Source organism: Eptesicus fuscus, chromosome 3, assembly GCF_027574615.1.
Source record: "Eptesicus fuscus isolate TK198812 chromosome 3, DD_ASM_mEF_20220401, whole genome shotgun sequence".
Taxonomy (NCBI): Eukaryota; Metazoa; Chordata; class Mammalia; order Chiroptera; family Vespertilionidae; genus Eptesicus; species Eptesicus fuscus.
In genome coordinates, this window is record NC_072475.1 from 81,202,135 (window position 1) to 81,225,589 (window position 23,455).

General features: G+C 45.0%; 1 protein-coding gene across 2 annotated transcripts in view; it reads right to left on the reverse strand.

Moving 5' to 3' along the window:
- The window catches only part of ABI3BP (ABI family member 3 binding protein), a 256,673-nt gene that overhangs the window by 105,602 nt on the left and 127,616 nt on the right, over nucleotides 1-23,455 (reverse strand). For both annotated transcript variants that reach the window (XM_054714049.1, XM_054714048.1), the window contains 6 exons: nucleotides 8,783-8,848; nucleotides 7,427-7,501; nucleotides 6,808-6,882; nucleotides 5,940-5,999; nucleotides 4,095-4,166; nucleotides 3,239-3,313 (listed from right to left, as the gene is read on the reverse strand). In XM_054714049.1, the coding sequence (XP_054570024.1) occupies nucleotides 3,239-3,313; nucleotides 4,095-4,166; nucleotides 5,940-5,999; nucleotides 6,808-6,882; nucleotides 7,427-7,501; nucleotides 8,783-8,848 (423 nt within the window). The remainder of the gene's footprint in view (nucleotides 1-3,238; nucleotides 3,314-4,094; nucleotides 4,167-5,939; nucleotides 6,000-6,807; nucleotides 6,883-7,426; nucleotides 7,502-8,782; nucleotides 8,849-23,455) is intronic.

Sequence of the window (23,455 nt, forward strand, 5' to 3'; positions counted from 1 at the left end):
GGCCTCGATATTTCAGATTCTACAGAAGAAAAGGAAAGAAATAGTAAGCACCAATACATTAAATATAATAAATATTTTAAAAGTATCCACATCTGAAAATAACAAACAACAAAAATTCTTCTGAAACTTCGAGGTTGTAATTCATGTTTTAATTTCTACAAAGGTGCCTTCTAAAAGAGTGAAAAAGTAAGTAAAATTTGCTGCTCACAGCATTTTTACAAAGATTAGAGAATACTGTCTTTTAAATTTTGTAAAGAAAAATCTGCATTTTTTAAATTCCTGACAGGCACAGACCACATAGGTGTGTATTTTTTATCAATTAAGCTTCCAATTCACCTCTACATAAAAAGAGTCAATGTTTATGAAAAACAAATACATTTCTGATGAGGTCCTCTATTGACACTATTTAGGTGTTGTAGATAAAGATATAGAAATATTCCATAAAAAAAAACAACAACTGAGTGGCATGCAAATAACTACACCACTCACACTAACACAACACAAAGAAATATACAACTTGCTCATGGATGTGGCTAGCAATGAGAACAATGTACAAGTCCATCCACCACACCTGTAATTAATTGGAAGACTCTCTCATTGTTTTTGTGTTAAAAGTTGAAGAGTGGAATGTCAAATATTAACTGTGAAAGAAACAATTCTAATTGGATGAGGTAGACAAGAAGAGACAGAGTAGATGGCTGGGACTTTCAAGAAAGCACTGGATTCTGCTTATGAAACAAGCCCAAACCAATGGTGGTTTTTACTTGTTAGTTTAACCACCAAGGGAAACCAAAGGAAAAGCAGCCTGCACGGAAAGTGAAATGGAAAAGAAAGAGAGTGAGGAGAGGGCTGGGAAAGGCAATGAGTCACTCAAATCAAACAGCTTTCGGTGGTTTATTTGCTCTCCTGAACCTTGGCTAGAAACAGGAATTTTCAGCAGAGCTGTAACAGTGGCCTGCCCTAAAGTAAAAATAAATAAAATTTTTTACAAAGCTAAAACACAAGCAACAGTTTTCAGACATCCAGTCATTACTCTGTGTTGTGTGTTGCCTCAGTGTCAACTTGAGTTGGCATACGTTTTGGTGCAGATTCTGAAGTGGCTATACTTGCTGCTAGGAGAAGAGAATGTGGCTGTTCTTAAGTGATGAGGAGGTAGAAATGAAAGGAACATAACTCATTAAGCTTCCAAATAATTTCCTCCACTTTAAAAGGAAATGTCAAATTAAGAAGTCTCTGCTCAAATACCTTAGAATAATAAGAACACACCCTCCAATTCTTATTTGTATTAATGTACTGCCTGTCAGAAAATGTTTTAGAAACCATTGAAGTTAATAATGTAAATTACATTGTGTAAGTTATAATTAACATTTGGAGACATTTTTTGATGTTTGCAAATTTTAATTTGTAATAACAGAAATAATTAGATTGGAAAAATATTCATTTAAATTTGTTGACCCAAACATACAGTAATGTTTCTCATACAGTCTGTTTGGTAATAGTCTTCTATGCTAATCCTATCTAATAATAGAGTAACATGTAAATTACCATCACTCCGCTACGCCCATGATTGGGCGGCGGGAGGCTGGGGGGCGGGACTCGGGGTGGCCTATCCGGCCATTGAGAGGCATGGATCTGCTGCCACTGAGGGGGGCTACCCTGCTGTTGAGAGGCACAGAGGGCGGGACTCCCGCCCCCTGTGACTCTCAACGGCCAGATCCGCGGCCGCTGAGGGGGCCTGCCGCGGACACCCACCTGCGCCTCTCAACAGCAGGGTAGCCAGGTGTCCGCGGCAGCCCCCCTCAGGGCAGTCCTGCCCCCTGCATCTCTCAACAGCAGGGTAGCCCCCCTCAGCGGCCGCAGACCATCAAAAGTGGGGGAGCTGGGTGCCTGTCTGCTCCGGCACCAGGCCTTTCAAAAGCCTCCTCCATGCTGGAGGCTTCTGAAAGGCCTGGTGCACCAGCAGACAAGCACCCAGCTCCACCGCGAAAAGCGAAAGCGTGTAGGGGACCCTACACGTGCATGATTCAATCATGCACTGGGCCTCTAGTATAACATAAATGTAATAGTTACTATCCTAATCTAAAGTCCTCCAAGCATCTTTAAAAATAAATGTACATGAAACCCTTCTCTCATATAGCTGTCTGTGTTCTTTGATTTTAAACTTGTAGGGCTCTTGAGTATCATGAGCTATGCCTCTTTCTCCAAATAGCCTCCCTGAGTAAGAATGCATCATTCCATGTCCTGACTTGGAGACCTCACCCATGGTCACACTCCCTTAATCCCTAATTTTCTTCAGTCTGAGACCTGCACCTCCTCTTTAAAGGGGGTCAGGTCATTAGAATTCTTTTTCTGAGCAGTTACTTTTTCTTCCTTATCCATTTCATTGCAAAAAATAAAGCTTGCTCACTAAAGCAGAAAACCACTTGCTTTAATAACTGTGCTTTGTAAACATAAATTAATGAAAAAGCCATTGAACATTACAGTGAGAAATATATTCTTTCCAGAGCTAAGGGTTTAAAATTTAGATGAAAATGATGAGCAGTGACAGAGATCCATACATATACAATCATGCAAGTCAACATGTAAACTGTTGTATATATTCTGGATAGAAAATGATGAAGATTCGGTCCTTTAGTATGTCCCACAATCCTTATGTAGGGAATTAACTTTGTCTTAGATTTTACAGAATAACTCCTCCCTGTAAAAGAACCTTCTTTTCTCCAGCAAAACACCCTTAATATCTCCTGAGAAGTAAACAGAAGTCAGTGTTCAGAAATCAGCCCCAGTAGAGAAAGAAGTGATGGAGCATCAGGGAGATACACACTTTTTAGCCTGAAAACTAAGAAGCTTCAAACAAGGCAGAGTTCTTAGGGGATGGAAAGACTCTTCTCTTTCCAGCTGAAAGGCGATTGTTCAGTGTCATAAGAGTTCCAGTCAACGTTGGTACTGGAAACTATTTCATAGTCCTAGACAAGGGAGTCCTCAATCATGTCCATCATTCTGTGTCTGTGTTTTCTCTGTGAAGGTCATGAACATAATGCTCCTGCACACAGCTCAGAGCAGCGCTGTGATAACATCAGAGGGGCTGGTAATAATGAGAGCATTTCATTGCATTTTTCATGGCAAAATGTGTCAAACACCAAAATACAAATCAGAAGTTCTTGCTTCAAAGAGTGGCATAAAACAACCTTTCAATCCTACTCTTGGAATATTAAAAAAAAAAAATCAGGGTAATTACCAGGTTTGATGTGTGTCACTTCTGGGCCCAGAGGGATTTTAGGTTTCAAAGAAATAAATTGTGTTTTACTGGGAGCTGGAAAAATAAAGAAACAGAAAGAATCAACAAATCTATTTTTAGACATTTCAGTGTCTAAAAATATAAAGGAAAACCTATACTTTAAGTAGAATGAGCCCATCATCTTGAGATGATGGAAATAGTCCATTAAAAGAATATGTCACAGAGTAGCATTCAGTGATAAATTTTCATCTGGTTTGAAAAAAACATTTATAGACTATATTTGACCTAAAGAAATAGCATTGCTACTAGGTAGTCATAATAACTACACAATGTCATTTTAATCCATGCTTTAAAAAAATCAGTGTAATCATTTTGTGCTATTTCATATTTCTCATTTATATCTAACTCTTTAAGCACCAGAAAAAAAGACATATTTTAAAATTAATATTTACTGATAGGTATAATGCTATGATCTGCAGCATAAAGAAATTCTACTAATACCATAATAGCCATTTTTCCAAATGCAGTCTAAAGTTGAAATTGAGGGCATTATGAAAAAAACGACTGTGTGTAAGACCCAACTTCGGATACAATGATTGGATAGAAGATGAGAAAGAAGCAGTGGTTTTATAGCTTTCCAAGGCATAGGATGATGTACAAGGTTCCATTCAGATCCACTTACTATAGGGGCCAGCTATCCAAAACCAGGAAAGCCACAGTCGATGTACTACATGAGATACTCAGTACTGCTGCAATGAGCCCATTAGAATACTGACTGAGACATTACATGAAAGTTGGGGTCCTGGATTTCCCATGGTGACAAGAAGTAACACATCCACTAAGGACATATCATTACCCAGTGTGGTCCATGTAGGTTCAGGGCTCTTAGAAAGTTTAGAAGTAGTTGTTCCAGGACTTTTGGTTCTTTCTGGTGATGGAAAGGGAAAGAGATATTACGACATCCCAGAGACAATAAAAAGATGTCCTCCAGAGAAGAACTGAATGACTTGTTAAAATCCTGCCACAGCTAGTAGTCAGTGCTTATAAAGTATGCAGTGAGTAAAAGTTTTGGAAAAGAATTTTCAAACTCAATCAAAATAATATAGACTATAGTAAAACCACTGTACTTATATTACCATGGACGGAGCAAAACCCAGTTGTTGAGTATGATCCTGAGTGCATTATTTGACAATGAAGAAAATCACCTCCAGGCTGATAAGCTGCCTCCATCACCCAAACTCTGTGCCTGAAAATAATCTTGTTCCCCACTCCTTTTTCCTTTGCCCAAATCCTACACAGATTTTGAGGCTTGCATCCTTAATTCTTACTTTCTTTTTCTGACCTTCTACATGAGTATTAGTCTCACAAGTAGATTATATGACCTTATGTTGTTCTCTCATTGTTTATGATACACTAGTAGCCCTGCGCATGAACCCGTGTGCGAGGAGCTTGCTGCCTCTTGCCTCGGCTGGCCACCCGCCCCTGCCCTCCTGGAGCTCTCTGCCCACTGCCCCGCCCTCCTGGAGCTGCTCCAACCCCCCTGCTCCCTCCCCCACATAGCTTGCTGCCCTGTCCCCTCCTGTAGCTTTTCGCCACCTGCTTGTAGTTCGCTGCCCCACCCTCTTGCAGATCCATGATCTGGTCATTACATGGTTGGTCATTACACGGTTGGTTGTTAAGTCTCAAGGCGTAACGGATAATTAGCATATTCCCCTCTTATTATATAAGATTATCTTTATAAGATCATAAGCAATTGGAAAACTGGGAACATGTCCTTTCCATCTCAGCCATTGCCCTAGTGAAAAACTGAAAGCATAATAGGCACCAAAAACCAAGAACTGTCACCTTATAAATACTTAAATAGAGATGGCATACCAAGAAAAAGAATTATACTATACTAGAGGCCCGGTGCATGAAATTCGTGCATGTGTGTGTGTGGGGGTGTGTCCCTCAGCCCGGCCTTCACCCTCTCCAATCCAGGACATCCTTCTCACAATCCAGGACCACTGGCTCCTAACCGCTCACCTGCCTGCCTGCATGATTGCCCCTAACCGCTTCTGCCTGCCTGCCTGATCGCCCCTAACTACCTCTGCCTACAGGCCAGATTGCCCCCTAATTGCTCCCCTGCCAGACTGATTGCCGCCTAACTGCTCCCTTGCCAGCCTGATAGCCCCCAACTGCCATCCCCTGCCAGCCTGATTGCCCCCTAACTCCTCCCCTGCCGGCCTGATCTTGCCCCTAACTGCTTGCTCCCCTGTCATCCGGATTACACCTAACTGCTTGCTCCCCTGCCGGCCTGATCACCCCTAACCACCTCTGCCTTGGCCCCTGCCACTTGTGGCTTTGTCTGGAAGGAAGTCGGACATCCGGAAGATGTCCGGTTGACCCAGTCTAATTAGCATATAACCCTTTTATTAGTATAGATATCTCACTCTATCATGTTGTGATAGCAAGACTTGTGTCTAGGTTTATACCAAAATTCACATGCAAGAACATCACTTACATAATTTTTAATAAAAGTTTATCAGAAATTATTGACTCTTGTTATTCATTTTCATTAATTTTTCATCTTCAGTTAACTTCAGATTTTGTAAAGAAACTTTAACCTGTGGAATCATGTCACTTATATTTTATGGCAGGCAGATGGATATTATCTATTTGGAATTAAATATCCTGAAAGGTTAAAGAGACTTTTGTTTACCAGGCTTGGTTCTTGGTGGTTTGGGCCTGAAGCGTCGTTTAGGTGTAGTTTGCAGGGGAGCTGAAAGAAGATTTAAAATAGCTTTCATAAATGATTTTCATCAGGGGTGGATCAGGCTGTAAGCTCAAACTTGTAAACTTCTTGAGTGCAAGAATTGCTTTATGTTTCTTTGTATCCCTGGAATGCCCAACACTGTGCTTTATTCACAGCAGGTGCTCAATAAAAGTGCTGATTGGGCCAACTGAATTAATTTTCTCTGTGAGAACAATTAAATGTACTTCAAAGTGAGCACCTTTGAAGAATTTGAGAAAACATGGTACAGTTTAAGAATTCAAAAGATGATTTACCAAACAGCTGGGGAGAAACACAAATAAACTATTTGGGTTTTAGAGAATAGAAAGTTTAGGACTTCCTTAATTCTGTAGCATTTACTAACCTCACCAGGAACTAATGAACTTCATTATTCCATTAATTTCCTATTTTAAAATGTAGGTAGGTTGTGTTACCTTTCTTTTGCCCATTTTTTCTTCATCATGCTCAGGACTGCAGAGCTCTCTTGGGGCTCTTTATACTTGGATTACTTTGAGAAAAATTCTCTGACCTCATAGTATCTAGTGTGCTAATTAGGAGGGAATATATTTAAAATAATTATCATCTATAATCCTGCTGCTATTTTCTGGTTGGAGAATTTGAAAGTATAGCCAAAAAATAATAATTCTTCACAATATCTACACAATTTCATGGTAGGGAATGAAGAGAAGTGTTTACCACTGAAAATATTCTGAAAGGAACAACATGACTGATTTTTTTGGGGGGTCAATTGATCTGTTCTTTGAAAATAAACAACTATACAAATGTCATTAGTTACCAGGTGTTGTAGGTTGCATTTCAGGACTGGTAATGATTTCCAGTTTTTGAGGAATAAACGGCGTTTCACTTGGAGCTGAAAATACAAACACCCCATCCCACCAAATAGTTCCAGTTAAAATGAGGTATTTTAGGAGTTTTCACATGCTTTTTAGCTGGTGTTACAAAGCACATGCTACAAGTACATGATTAAGGATGAAAATGCAGGTAGTCTTCAAAGCTGATGAATGAAATAATAATGTAAAGTCAGGGGAAGGTCGGAGTGATAATTGTTCAGTAGCTGACTCCAGGCAGACTCAATGCATGAAAGAGAGGTGATACAGGCCACAAACACATGAGATGGGTGAGATGGATGATGAAAGTATCCATGCAGTTTTCAAAAACTTTTCATTCCTTTAGGGATGGAAAAATATCATCTATTACAGTACAAAGAAAAAAAGAGACCAAAATGGAACATGAGATGCCTGCATCATAGGAAAAAAAAGTATATATATTCAGAAATAGGAAAGAAATAAATGATTAGATGTGATGGAAAGAAATGGTCATTTGGAAGGAAGGCATTCACATGGATTTTTCTTTTGATGGAAAACAAAGCATGATTTTTCTGTTAAAAACATTACCCAGTGTTGCCCTTGGCTGTTCAAGAGTTCTAGAAGTTTTAGGTGGGACAGAATCCAGAAATGGATCCCTTGTTGCTGTTGGAATAAATGTCAACATTTACAAAAGCAGCAGAAGGCCCAAGGAATAAAATACAAATTCACGAGTAATAAATTTTGCCCCATATAGGAAAAAATATCAAGAACACTTGAGAGATTTCTGACCAACATTTTTAAATGAGTGATTCATTAGAATTTAAATAAGAGCTCACTTTAAAGAACATACATACTTTAAACATCAGAAAGCATGATAAAACAGTGTCTCATATACTCAACTTATTTTCAACAGACTTTGCTGGCTTCTTCTCTCTGTTTCTTAACTACTAATTGGACCCACCTTTAGTATTCTATTTCACTTTTTAAAATTTTCTGCTGTTTAAAATTATTACCTTTTATTAATGACACAAATGATGCTGAGATAAGGCTACACAAAGAGAAAGTCTCAGACATATATGCATGCCTGGCAGAGACCAGTCTTATTCACTTTAAAGGAGGTGCTTAATAAACACTTGCCAAGAGGAACTATTGAACTGAGTTAAATTCACTGTAGCTGCATGTGATGAATGCCAAAAATTAGACCCACCTGAACTTCTATCCTATACAATAAAAGGCTAATATGCAAATTGTCCCCTTGACCGGGTGTTTAACTAGGAGTTCGACCAGGGCCTGGGCCGGCAGCCAACCACCAGTGGCCCCTCCCTCTGGCCAGCCTGGCCCCATAGGCCCTGATTGGGGCAGGCTGGAGTACTCCACTCGTGCATGAATTCGTGCACTGGGCCTCTAGTAGATAAATGAATAGCATGATTGCTCCATAGCACGATTTCTCACCTCAGCAATATTGACATTTAGGGCTGGGTGATTCTTTGTTGTAGGGGCCTGTTCTTTGCATTGTAGGGGTTTAGCAGCATCCCTCACCCCTGTAGCACCTCCTCCAGCTGTGACAAACAAAAAATGTCTCTAGACATTTCCAAATTCCCTGGGGATAGAGGAGAGCAAAATCACCCCACTGGAGAACCACTGCTCCAGAGAAAACTCTCTAGGATCCTAAAACCTTTTTAGAATGATTCTGAACAACAGAGCAATAGGCCATTGCCTTACTTTGCCTCAGTAGCAACCAAACCCATCTGCATCTCCCACTTGTGGGAGCCTGTTTACCGATGGAGGTAAACAAATAATCCCTCAGTGGGAGGAGAGGGTAGCATCGTCTCCCTGACACGGACTGCCATTTCTTTTGCTGCAGATCTCTGGAGAGTGTACTGTTTCATCAGCAGTATTGTCAGAACACATGGAATCTGAGGAAAGAATTGAGAGGTTGGGTACCTGTGTGGGGCTCTGATATTTCAGGCTCATCTGACGTTGTAGGGCTTGAGAAAACATCATAAGCTGCTTTAAAGAAAAGGTAAAACAAAAGAAATAATGTTAATTTTGACTGAGAAGATTTCACGACATATTTTAATAATGGTCTTGTCACTACAGTGTAAGCAGTCACTAACACTTGCCAGTAGTCCCTCTTGCCCTGAACTAAAGGTCTCTGTGCAGCGAGCCCGGATACCGGCCTCGGGGCTGATGTGCGCATAGTGCTGTATATTTACAGTAAAGTGGTGCCAGCTCTAAATCAAAGAGCTTCCAAGAATACAAACGTAAACGAAGTCAAATGGGAGAGATTTCCAAAGAAGGAAACAACATTCACATAGAGACTCTTTGCACAATGTCTACTGCTTCGTCTTTCTGCTTAGTAAACATTTACATCATGCTACCTTAACATTCGGACAGCACTTTACAATCTGCACAGCGCTGTCTCAGATATACATTTATTTAACTGTCTTAACATCCCTGAGAAATAGGTGAGGTAGACTTTCTCCCCACTTCATAGATAAAGGGATATTATCTCCATTTCCCAGACAATGCAGTGGAGGTTCACAGTGGTGATACCTTTGCCAGTGGTCACACACGGGATTGTCCAGTTCAGCATGTTTTTCACTGTGTTCACAGGGCCAGAATGGCGGTGCTAAGCCCCAGCACTCTATCCCTTGCACTCCTACTCCTGTCTCTTTACCTGGAGGCAGCCTTCTTCCTCTGTTCCTCCATTAAGCTAGGAACCCCTCTGTAATCCAGGTGGATTTAAAGATAACATTTATATTCTACATGAAATAAAGAAAGCAGGGTGACCTTAAAAACGAAGGCTGGTTTTAAAACAAGGGTCACTTTCATGTTCACATAAGAGTTGAATCTATAAGCGAAAGCAGGACCAAAATACAAATGTCCTCTCTTCTGCACCGAGAGCTCTCACGACGATGGTGACAGGTGTGCAGAAGCTTGAATTGTGAGGTAGGCTTTCCTTTCCTTGCCCCCTCACAAAGGCTGTATGGAAATCAACTAGAAAGGTGGGGGGAGCTCATGGGAAAATTCTCTCATGGGGTTACTGGTCACTCAATGACAGTGTAATGATTTGAACCACCGCTAGTTGAAGCTGTAAGAAAGGTAATATCAGACCCTGTGATACACTCTGGTATTCGGATTGGACAGTTTGTATCTACCACATACTAAAGAGGCAGGAGATACATTTCAGCTTGTGAAGGTGAGTCTATGGCTTTGCAAAATCTTAAAAAAAACAAAATACCACACAAATAAACAACAGTAAGAACAGCACTCAGAATATTATGAGTTAAAATGTGCAAACATTCTGAGCATAAATACATTACGTCGTGATGTAAAGTTCTCTTTAGGGGAGCTACAACTTTAAAGGGCCAGAGAAGAAAGACTAATCTTTCAAAGGACAGAAAAGCTGGCAGTTGCTGACCTTAGTCTTGCTTTAAGCCAATGTCATGGAACCGTCGAAGGCAGCTCTATCTACTACTAAATAAAGTAAGAAACCTTGACCAACTTGTATTTCGCCCTCTCATACTAGGAAAGAAATTATGAATTAATAGCTTGACTTATTTATACTGTTACTTTTTGAAATATACAACTGTCTTTGTGTTATCCTAAGTCCCACATTTTCCTTTTCTCTAGTGACACTGGCCCTCCTCTCTTATAGTCTGCAACTTTGTCCCATATGTCGATGCTATTCACCCTCTTTCTATTGCTTTTCCATACTTGCAATTTCCTTCTAGTCTGGCGTTCCCAAGCCTGGCTGCAACCTTCCTTGGCTTATTCTCAGAAGGCACTCCACTGAGGAGAAAGCCCCTTCCCATCATTCCTGGGCAACGGTGGCCGCTGTCTGGAAGTTCTCAATGGTCAGGGACCTCTTACTTCCAAACATTTTCTCAAATATGCTCCAAGATGAAAATAACACATTTGCCAGCAGACTTGGCCCTTCATATTTCTATTTCTGGAGTTTTTGAGAATTGAGTAGTAAATAACAGGAGTGCTAAAATCACACAAACACCATTTGGTGGAAGTTTTGCATTGTGTGGGCTGCCTTGAGAAGCACACCACCACCTCAGATCACTCAGGGGTTAAACAATTTTATTTTATTTTTTACTCTGAAGTAATAGATGTCAGAGGAGAGGATAGTATTGAAATGAAGGTCTCTAAAAACCAACTGCTCTTGCTTTCTTTACAAAACTCTTATATATGTACTCCTATGTCAGAGTAAAATGCATGACATGGTCAGACACTTCAGGTTTTTAAGAGGCTACACAACTGATAAATAGTTAAGAATTAGGGGTGAATCCTTCTGTGTTTTAGACACTCTATGTTCTATCATGCATTATTGTTTAGAGGCAAATATCTTTTTTTTTTTTTTTTTTTTTATTTTATTTTATTTTATTTTATTTTATTTTTTTTGATTTTTTTTTTTTTAATTTCTTTATTGATTAAGGTGTCACATATTTGTCCTCATCCCCCCATTCCCATCCCACCCCTCTCCCCACGCATGCCCCAATCCCCTGTTGAACTTAACCGTTGGATAGGCTTATATGCATGCATACAGGTCCTTTGGTTGAACTCTCCCCCTCCCCCCACCCTCCCCCTACCCTCCCCTATCCTCCCTCTGAGGCCCGATAGTCCGATCGATGCCTCCTTGCTTCTGGTTCTGTTCTTGTTCCTCAGTCTATGTTGTTCATCATTTCCTCTAGATGAACGAGATCAAATGTCACTAGATATATACTAATAAGAACTGAATGTGAGACGAGCAATAATATTTATGCTGACAGGCAAATGAATCAATCTGTAGCGAGCTTCCCCCTGGACCAACAGTTCTTTTGAGACCCAATTTCGATGTCCAGTAGTTCCTTATATGTACATGTCAGCACTGACCCCTCAGCTCTGGATGGTGGACAAATGGTGGTAATGGAGGTCTGACTCCCTCTGGTTTGGTCTCGGCCGATCCCAGGGGCACGGCGTCACCTGGACTAAGGGGCACGTGGCCTCACCCATACCCAAGGGGCGCGTGGTCTCACCCGGGCCTGGGACCCAGCCTCACCCGGATGGATCCAGGGGCGCACGGCCTCACCCGGACCCAGGATCTGGCTTCACCCGTACCCAAGGACACTTGGCCTCTCCCAGACCCAGGGGCACGTGGCCTCACCCGGGCTTAGTTGCACAAGGCCTCACCTGGATCCAGGGACACATGGTCTCTCCCGGACCCAGGGAGGCTTGGCCTCTCCCAGACCCAGGGCCACTTGGGCTCACCCGGGCCTAGGTGCACGAGGCCTCATCCGGATCCAGGGACGCATGGTCTCACCCGGACCCAGGAATGTTTGGCCACTCCCAGACCCAGGGCCACTTGGGCTCACCCGGGCCTAGGTGCACGAGGCCTCAACCGGATCCAGGGACACATGGTCTCACCCGGACCCAGGGACGCTTGGCCTCTCCCAGACCCAGGGCCTCTTGGGCTCACCCGGGCCTAGGTGCACGAGGCCTCATCCGGATCCAGGGACGCATGGTCTCACCCGGACCCAGGGACGCTTGGCCTCTCCCAGACCCAGGGCCACTTGGGCTCACCCGGGCCTAGGTGCACGAGGCCTCACCCGGATCCTGGGACACATGGTCTCACCCGGACCCAGGGATGCTTGGCCTCTCCCAGACCCAGGGCCACTTGGGCTCACCCGGGCCTAGGTGCACGAGGCCTCACCCGGATCCAGGGACACATGGTCTCACCCGGGCCCAGGGACGCTTGGCCTCTCCCAGACCCAGGGCCACTTGGGCTCACCCGGGCCTAGGTGCACGAGGCCTCACCCGGATCCAGGGACACATGGTCTCACCCGGACCCAGGGACGCTTGGCCTCTCCCCGACCCAGGGCCACTTGGGCTCACCCGGGCCTAGGTGCACGAGGCCTCACCCGGATCCAGGGACACATGGTCTCACCCGGACCCAGGGACGCTTGGCCTCTCCCAGACCCAGGGCCACTTGGGCTCACCCGGGCCTAGGTGCACGAGGCCTCACCCGGATCCAGGGACACATGGTCTCACCCGGACCCAGGGACGCTTGGCCTCTCCCAGACCCAGGGCCACTTGGGCTCACCCGGGCCTAGGTGCACGAGGCCTCATCCGGATCCAGGGACACATGGTCTCACCCGGACCCAGGGACGCTTGGCCTCTCCCAGACCCAGGGCCTCTTGGGCTCACCCGGGCCTAGGTGCACGAGGCCTCATCCGGATCCAGGGACGCATGGTCTCACCCGGACCCAGGGACGCTTGGCCTCTCCCAGACCCAGGGCCACTTGGGCTCACCCGGGCCTAGGTGCACGAGGCCTCACCCGGATCCTGGGACACATGGTCTCACCCGGACCCAGGGATGCTTGGCCTCTCCCAGACCCAGGGCCACTTGGGCTCACCCGGGCCTAGGTGCACGAGGCCTCACCCGGATCCAGGGACACATGGTCTCACCCGGACCCAGGGACGCTTGGCCTCTCCCAGACCCAGGGCCACTTGGGCTCACCCGGGCCTAGGTGCACAAGGCCTCACCCGGATCCAGGGACACATGGTCTCACCCGGACCCAGGGACGCTTGGCCTCTCCCAGACCCAGGGCCACTTGGGCTCACCCGGGCCTAGGTGCACGAGGGCTCACCCGGATCCTGGGACACATGGTCTCACCCGGACCCAGGGATGCTTGGCCTCTCCCAGACCCAGGGCCACTTGGGCTCACCCGGGCCTAGGTGCACGAGGCCTCACCCGGATCCAGGGACACATGGTCTCACCCGGACCCAGGGACGCTTGGCCTCTCCCCGACCCAGGGCCACTTGGGCTCACCCGGGCCTAGGTGCACGAGGCCTCACCCGGATCCTGGGACACATGGTCTCACCCGGACCCAGGGACGCTTGGCCTCTCCCCGACCCAGGGCCACTTGGGCTCACCCGGGCCTAGGTGCACTAGGCCTCATCCGGATCCAGGGATGCATGGTCTCACCCGGACCCAGGGACGCTTGGCCTCTCCCCGACCCAGGGCCACTTGGGCTCACCCGGGCCTAGGTGCACGAGGCCTCACCCGGATCCAGGGACACATGGTCTCACCCGGACCCAGGGACGCTTGGCCTCTCCCAGACCCAGGGCCACTTGGGCTCACCCGGGCCTAGGTGCACAAGGCATCACCCGGATCCAGGGACACATGGTCTCGCCCGGACCCACGGACGCTTGGCCTCTCCCAGACCCAGGGGCACGTGGCCTCACCCGGGCCTAGGTGCACGAGGCCTCACCCGGATCCAGGGACACATGGTCTCACCCGGACCCAGGGACGCTTGGCCTCTCCCAGACCCAGGGCCACTTGGGCTCACCTGGGCCTAGGTGCACGCAGCCTCACCCGGATCCAGGGACACATGGTCTCGCCTGGACCCAGGGGTGTGTGGGCTCTCCCAGACCCAGGGGCGCTTGGCCTCGCCCGGGCATGGGGTCCAGCGTCATCCGGGTCCAGGGGCACTTGGCCTCACCCGGACCCGGAGTCCGGCCTCACCTGGACCCAGGGGCATGTGGCCTCACCTAGACCCAGGGACGTGAGGCCTCACTTATACCCAGAGGCGTGTGACCACACCCGAGTCCAGAGGCGCGCAACCCCGCCCGCACCCGGGTCTCAGCGGGGCCCCGTCTTCCCGATCCCAATTCCTGCCGGTCAATCCCCCCTCAGCAATTCCCCTGGCCATCCTTCCAGAGCTCCAGTATGGCTGCTGCAGAACTCGTCGGGCGGCGGCTCGGCGAAGTTCCGGTGCACCCGGTGCATGGCGGTGGGCCAGTCTGGTGTCGCTGCGTCGGCCCTTGGGTCTGCATAGGTGGCCGGTCGCCGAGCATGCGCACCTGGTCGCTTCCGGGGCGTTGAGATTCTTGACGGACTCAGAGGTCAGCAAGCGCGGAGTCTCCCACCCCATGTCTCATAGGGGCTCGTCTGTCCGTGCTTGGCTGCCAGTGGAGCCGTCCCCTCAGCCGGAGACCGCCGGGGGAACTGCGCCGAGCACGTTCCAGGCCGCTGTTGTATCGCCTGAGCCATAGTTCTTTTGTGTCGCCTGAGCTGTAGTTCTTAAAGTGTGGTCTTTGGGTCACCGGCATCAGCATCATCCCACATACCCCTCTTTTATTCTAGTTGTAGAGCATCTACTCAGCCAGCCCTATGGTGGTCTTGGATGGTGTCTGCTCTGCTCTCTTGTCGTAGTCTCAAAGTTGTTGTGGTAGGCAACAATCAGGCTTCCGCCCTATGCCTCCATCTTGGTCCTCCTTTGTATAGTTAAGTCTTGATTGTTGTTGGTGTCACTGGGGGGGGCTCTCTTTGTCTATAAAGGAAGAGTTGCTGTGCAGGAGACACGTTTATGGGCCGGGTCTTGGTGCAGCAAAGCTTTGGCGCTCACTGAATATTCCCGTTGAATGTGTCCCTTATGCACGTGGTTGAAATCTGGTGTCATCTCCCACAGACCACTAGATGCCCTCGTTTCTGGGTCTCCAATGGGGTGTAGATCAGCTACTGCCTTAGGCACTCAGCAAGGATTACAGCAAAAACTGTAGTTTCTTCCTCCTGTCTGAGTGGCCCTGGAGCAGTCCGACTAGAACAGCAGATCATCTGGTCCGCTGCCAGAGGGCAGGCCACCCACATGCATAAGCCGTTGCTTGGGGCGCAGGTGTGCCTGCAAGACTTGCAGGGCAGGTCTTCAAAACATGCGGGGCGGGTCCCAGGGCGGGCGGGGTCTCAGGGCGCCAACAGGCCATGGTGCGGCGAGCCTCGATGGCTGTGAGTCTGGTCCTTCTGCCTTCCATGTATCTAAGTCCCCTCGTTCCGCACTCCAGCGCAGCAAACACTGATTGCTGGGCGCACCTCTGCAAGAGTCCCGCCTCTCCCCGCAGGCATCTGGGTCTCCCGGGGTTCGCCAGAAGATGGGTTTCAGGGTGATGGAGAGCTAATCTCCCTTAGGTTTGGAACAAAAGCCCCTTTCCCCTGCCACCAGCCAGACCCACGCACCTCCACACCTCATCCCCTCCGATTTCGCTGGGTGCGAGGCAACAGAACAGCCTTTAACCTCCGCCGCCATCTTTTTCAAACTTCTCAATTTGTACTTCTTAATCCCTTCATTTCAGTCAACTCTACTGAAGTCTAGCGCCGCCGGGAGGTGCACGGAAAGGGCGCCCGGGCCTCCGTCCGGTGCGCGGTGCGCGCGTCCCGCGGAACCAGGCGCGCGAGGGCTGCGCGGCTGGGACGGGCGCTGGGCGGCCGCCGAGCTCCAGGCACCGCCATCACCGTGTTCCGGACGTCGCCGCCGCGGCGTCCCCCCAATTTATACTTTTTAATCCCTTGAATTCAGTCAACTCTACTGAAGTCTAGCGCCGCCGGGAGGTGCACGGAGAGGGCGCCCGGGCCTCCGTCTGGTGCGCGGTGCGCGCGTCCCGCGGAACCAGGCGCGCGAGGGCTGCGCGGCTGGGACGGGCGCTGGGCGGCCGCCGAGCTCCAGGCACCGCCATCACCGTGTTCCGGACGTCGCCGCCGCGGCGTCCCCCCAATTTATACTTTTTAATCCCTTGAATTCAGTCAACTCTACTGAAGTCTAGCGCCGCCGGGAGGTGCACGGAGAGGGCGCCCGGGCCTCCGTCCGGTGTGCGGGGCGCGCGGCCCGCGGCACCTGGCGCGCGGGGGCTGCGCGGGGGCTGCGCGGCGGGGACGGGTGCTGGGAGGCCGCCAGGCTCCGGGCGCCGCCGCTGCAGCGGCGTCCCCAGCGTCCCGGGCCGGGCGGCCTGCGGGGGCGGCGGAGTTGCGAAAGTGAGTGAGTTTCCCAGGGTTTCGCCCGGAATGGGGTTCAGTGCAATCGGAGCCGGTGCTCAGCGCACTCCGGAGCCTTTATCTCCTTCCTGCCAGTGAACTCCGGCCAGGTCATCAGCCGCCCCCTCCTCTCCGGTTCCATCCTCCCCGCAGGCGCGTGTGCTCTTGTCTCCGCCCGTTTCTCCATACCTCAGGCTTTTACGGCTTCCCCGACTGTCCCCGTGGCCTTCTCCTTCCCCCCAGCTGTGGGCATTTCAGTCCGCCAGCTCTCCTGTGGTTCTGGACGATGTCCGTTCTGACCTCTAGTTGTATTTTTGAAATTGTTGTGCCCGGCTGCAGGTTAGGTGTTTAACCTATGCCGCCATCTTGGTTTCCCCTAGAGGCAAATATCTTGCCACCAATGTTTACTTAGTGGATGAAATGCTTCAGCCATCTGGCATTAAGCACTATCTCTCACCTATAAATGAGACCAAAGGTTGGAGGAGAAATCTAATGTGAGTTTAATAAGTAGTTCAATTCAAATGTTACAATGAGCAATATTAGTTTCTTTCAGAATACAGTAATGACTTATGATCATGATAGCTAAGGTTTTTTTTTTTTGTTTGTTAGTTTTTAACAGAGAGGAAGGGAGAGGGAAAGAGAGTTAGAAACATCGATGAGAGAGAAACATCGATCAGCTGCCTCTTGCACACCCCCTATTGGGGATGTGCCCGCAACCAAGGTACATGCCCTTGACCGGAATCGAACCTGGGACCCTTGAGTCTGCAGGCCAATGCTCTATCCACTGAGCCAAACCAATTAGGGCCATGATAGCTAAGTTTTACTCTTCTATTTTTCAAATAAAAATGTTATAGTGTGAGATAAGCCACACTACCATTTGCTCATAACTTCCTAAAACCATATTGTTAACTGTGTTTTGTTATTTGTATATTTTTACTTAAAAACTGATTAGATGAAAATTCCATAATAAAATGCTCTGATCTTGCTCTGGAAACATACGATGGCAACACTGACAGGTATTTCCAATTGTCAAGAATTTATCAGTTTGTTTCATTCAAATGGCATGAATATTAATAAACTATGTGAAAGACCGTCATTAGTAGGATAGAAATTGTGACTGTCATGCTCATTATGTGCTCCAAAGTTATTTCCCCAAAGCCTGGTACAAAGCAGAGACTAAACAGAGTTAATGTACAGATGCCCATTACAATAAACAAGTAACAATGAGTTTGACAGTTGGGTAGCTTATGCTCTTAGTAAAGATGAATGAGAATAAATGAACAGGTCCTTTAATTATTCTATGATACACATATATGTGCATACAAATTTCATTCTCGACTACACAATTATGTGCCATGTGCTTGTGTGGCCATACCCTGCCATGGAAATAGAATCATAAAAACATATATGAAGAGGCAATGGGATATATGCACCCCTATGTTCATAGAAACACACTTTACAATAGCTAAGATTTGGAAATAGCCTAAGTGCCCATCAGCAGATGAGTGGATTAGAAAACTGTGCTACATCTACACAATGGAAACCTACACTGCTATAAACAGAAAGAATTTTTACCATTTGCAACAGCATGGATGGAACTGGAGAGAATTATGCTAAGCAAAATAAGCCAGTCAGAGAAAGATAAAATATCACATGATCTCACTCATTTGTGGAATATAATGAACAAAATAAACTGATGAATAAAAATAGAACCAGAATCATATAAGCATCGAACAGACTGTCCAACCGATGAGGGAAGGTGGGGGGTGAGGGGGTAAGAGATCAACCGAAGGACTTGTATGCATGCATATGAGCATAACCAATGGACACAGACAGTAGGGGGGTGAGTGCATGTGCTGGGGGGTGGGGATGGCTGGGGTGAGGTCAGTAGGGGGAAAAGGAGACTTATATAATACTTTTAACAATAAAGATTTTTTTTAAAAAAGAGGCAATGGGGAAATACAACAGGATTATAAAAACAAACAAACAGCTGATGAGAAAAACATTTATAAACACCACACACAGAGTTCTCATTATCATTTCAATAAAGAAACAATACTTTTTTAATTCATAGGAAAATAAAATACCTTTCTGATTAACCCTGAAATTTATGAAAATATGGTCTGCAAAAAAAAAAAAATACTCATGAAGTAAAGTCAAAGGCTGAGGTTATAAATCTCTAAGAGGCCACAGGAAATCTGTAAACCATCTACTACACTTGAATTTTATTTTCCTGCTCTCGAAACATCAACACCACCACTCATTCCTACTTTTTCTCCTCTCTGGGGCTTAATCCAGTTGGGTGGGCCAGATCTACGATAATCAACACCTGACAGGTGAGCAATAAGATCCAAACGTAGAGTTCAACCTCTTTTCAGCCACCCTGAGCATCACCTGGGTCAAAATGTTCTATCCAGCATAGGACTCCTCAGGCACACTGACCAGTTCAACTTTCAAGTCTTTAGGTAATTGATGGAGCTTAAGTGCATTTAGCAATTTACTACAGCTCTACAAAGTACTGAAAGAATTAAACATTGAAAATAATTGGTGATAAACTCTTAAAGGTAGCTCTCTTTAATGGAGTCTAATGAAAAGATTGAGGTCTACCATCCTCAGTTCTGACTGACTATAAAGGGAAGTCCCTAAAGATAACTATTTATTGTCCAAGGGGAAATAATTTTGCCAGAAGAAGTCACTGTCTTAGTCACAGTACAATCGGAGGGGAAAATCATCCGCCCCCTCAAACCATACCAGGGCTTTAGAAATCATGCACATATCCCATCTGAGGGATGGTAAATGCATGGCATTTATGCTGCTTCTCTCAACTCTAATGCCCACAGAAAACACAGAAAGTTGTCCTGGCATCAGTTTTACTCCCTGAGCCTAGACAGGGCCTGAGCCCAGTTCACAGAATGATACAGGCTGCCACTCTAACTGAACAGAATGGCCAAGTGATACAATTTACCAGCCATGCCGTGGGCTTAATAGGACATCAGGCCATTCCCATGGGGTTGCAAGGTTCTCCTAATACCATAGCACATGTCCTTTCCATTCTCTTTAAATTAAAAATTTTTACACAGGTGAAATGAATCATATGTATATAAGCGTAACAGTGTTTTTTCTTCTCTCTTCCTTCTTTTCATTAATTAAATAATTTATTGTTATTATTATTAAGCATCTATAGCAATTCAGGAAATTTGGGTGACGGGAAGGGGATGCGTTCAATGCAAAAGTCTGCTGTAGTAAGAAAATGGTAGCAGGGTACCCTGATGTACTGTGAATTAGATGAAGTGATTATACATTATTTCTAGGACATAACAACCCAATGAAAAAAAATTATATATTATTTCCCTTTAAAAATGGGAAAACTGAGGATCTAAGAGGTTTAATTACTTGTCTACAACCACTTCAATAGTAAATAGTTGAGCTAGTTATTAACCCAGCTCTGTCTCATCCTATAGTTCACAGATTAGAGGTCACATTCATTTTGAGAATAAACATCAGGGACTGGCCAGCCTTCCTTACAGACCACTTGCTCTTTCTTAAAAAATCTAGAAGGCACCTGGCTCTAATAAAAATATTTGATTTTCCCTGTTGCACTATTCAGTGAAAATTTCAAAGCAAGCTATCTGACATAGTTTAACATGGAGTGGTTCATTGGAGAAATTCAGAAAGAAATGAACGGGAATCTAGTTTTTGCTCCTCTGCCTATTCAAAGGCAAGTCTCTCACATATCTTCTTAAGATAAAAGAAAATAACTCTCTTTGCTTCCAGGGACTTCTAAAAGATCAATATGATGGTATAAATACAACTCTTTGAATCTCTTAATAGAAAACTGCCAAGTATATACAAGATTATATTATTCCAATGAAGAAGTAATGCAACAAATACATGCATATACTTGCAGTGCACAATTCAGTAGGGTGCAGGTGTGGGTGTGGGTGGGGTTGGGGTTGGAAAGTACTGAGAGCTTTTCTGGAACTCACTCTATAATAACACAGAAATCATAGTCGACTGGCCACCTTCCAATAGAACATAGACCAATTCTATTTATCATCAGAGAGTTTGAATTCTCTGAATGATTGTCACAAGCACTAAAATATTTCTAAAATGTGGTCAACTTTCTTCTAATACAGACTTTATAAACAAGTTGGCATTCTGGCATATAATTGTAGAGCAGATTTTTGTAATTTCCTTTCTATACTTTAAGGAGAGTTGGATTTGTCACGAGACTCAAAAATGATCAACCCTACTTAAATGTACTTTAGAGAAAGTTTAATACAAAATACAATTCAAATAATGGGATCACAAAATGCAGCACTAATGAAAGGTTAGGGGAAATAGGCTTGATGACTATACTTCTCAGGTTTCCTGGAATATTCCAAATTCCAAATTCCAAATACCCTGAACCACTCTTGTCATAAACTATTGAAATGACCCAGGGATTTGAAAATTTAGTATGCAATTTAGAATTTCCACATAGCTTTTTATATTCAAAAGTTATACAAAAATTCTTTGGAGATTGTTCATGCTAATGATTTAATACAGAATATGAAGTAAATGTGGAAAACAAATCTAGTAAATGTGGAAGCAAAATGAATTTTACAAATGGTATTGATAAATCATGTTTAATGGTTGATAAAGAGAAAAGCAGACGCTGGCATCCATGCTGGTCTGGTGCTCACAGCTAGGCTTGGTATTCTTCTGCTGAACATCAACAATTTTAAAGAATACCAATATCAAACAAGACCACTTAGTGACTAAGATGGATGGAGACAACAAACAAGAGCACTCTATAATTGTATGGGACACAGACAAATGAATGAACACAAAAATGACTGTCCCTGCAGTCTGGTTAATATGACTAACTGTTGCTTATTTATCAATCACAACTTTAGCTTCACTCCATTCTTCTTGTCTTCTCATTAAGAATTATTAAAACATATATGCATAGGCCATGGTCACAAACAATATTGTGGTGAAGACAGGGGCTGGGGCTGGGAGGAGGTGGGCAAAGAGGCAGGGGAAATAGGGGATATTTGTAATAGTGTTCAACAATAAAAATAAATTAAAAATAAATTATTATGCTATGTATAGTCAAATTAAAGTTATGTATAAAATAGAAAAAGGTAATTATTGATATATTCAATCACAGAGTTACTCCACTTTCTGACAGCATCCTAGCCACAAAGCTTCTCTTCCTTGGAGCCTCTCCAGAATCACCTAACACAAGACCAAATCCTACAATAAGTCCTTTCCAACACCATCTTACTAAATGCTCCCAGTTTCTCATGGTATGTATTTCCCATTGCTGCAATGAGTCAGTAAACCTAACTTTGTTCAAATAAGGGTGTGTTCCTGGTGGTCTTTGGGTGAAGGGAATTGATATAGCAAATATAGATGCATTGTATCCCAACAGAGAAACCAAATTATGTTAATTTTGCTACAATAAGGTCATTAATACCAGTTAAAATATATGGTTTCTTCAAAGGATATAACAACTGAAAATTGGATTAATGGTTTTATGGACCAGCATTCAAATACTATCTCTACCTCTTTCTCTTCTTAATTCACCAAACAATTACATTTGAAAGTCATGTGAGTAGTTGAAATATAAAATAAATAATCCTATACATTGAAACTAAATAGGTAATAGATACCCTCAGTACATGTATAAATTCACACAAAATCAATCACAAGAAACAAAAAATGCTAAATCAATAAAAGTGTGGCATGACTATATCAACTCTTTAAATCACAAATAATGCATGCGATAAATTTTAACTTAAAATTTAACCTGTTAGGAAGATGCCACGGAACTCCTATACAAGAGTTAGATGTAAGCATTTTGCACAGTAGCAAAAACAAGGGATAAGAATCACCCACTTTGAGAAACCAATCTTATATTGATCTGAGTTCTCTTGTCTACAGTTAACCACATTTGATGACTCTTATCTATTCCATGTGAAATGTTACAGACTTCAGTGATAGGTAGTGCTTCTCAAACTTTAATGTGCAAGACCACCTAGAGATCTTAATAGCAGATCTTGACTCAGCAGATCTAGAGCAGAGCCCCCGATTCTGCCTTTCAGCTAATTTCCAGTGATGCCAATGATGCTGGGCCAAGGGCCGCACTCAGTAGCATGGATGTACACATTAAATGTTATAAGGGCAGGCTAGGAGTTCCTGGGGCTACTGGTCATGTCTGCAATAATTACCAACTGTGCTGTTACAGCGCAGGGCAAGCCCCAACACTTCATCAAGAGAAGGTTGGCCCAACACTTCATCAACAGTTGGAAGTTCTCTGGCGACCTAAAATTGCCCTGGCAGTAGTGAGGCAGCTGAATAATAAAACTGCATAGCCACTAGTTATATTCCAAAAGGGCAAAACCAGAATATTTCTTTTCTGAAATTAAAGGCAAAAAGAACTCTGTTTTTAATGGGATTTGTAATCACACCTGTATTTGTCTCCTTGGAACTCTACAACCTTCACTTCCCAACATATTTTCTCCACTCCCAATACTTGGTTCAATGCAGGCTTTATATATAATCCATGCCCTACGCATTCAAACTCCATATGGTTCCCTTGAGGTCTTGATCAGTTTGCTCTTGAATAATCAAAGACACCAAAAAACTAGCGGCTGCTCAAGGGAGACCTTGGGGGACCCTGTGTCTCCTGTGCTATAGCACAGAAGCTAAGAGATGAAAGGGACCTACGAGTTCATCTAGTCCAGTGAGCCCCCAAAGTCTTTGGTTTGGGAGATGTGATGCTCATGAAGTATGTACTATACTTGCTCCAAAAACCACAACTAGAAGATATAC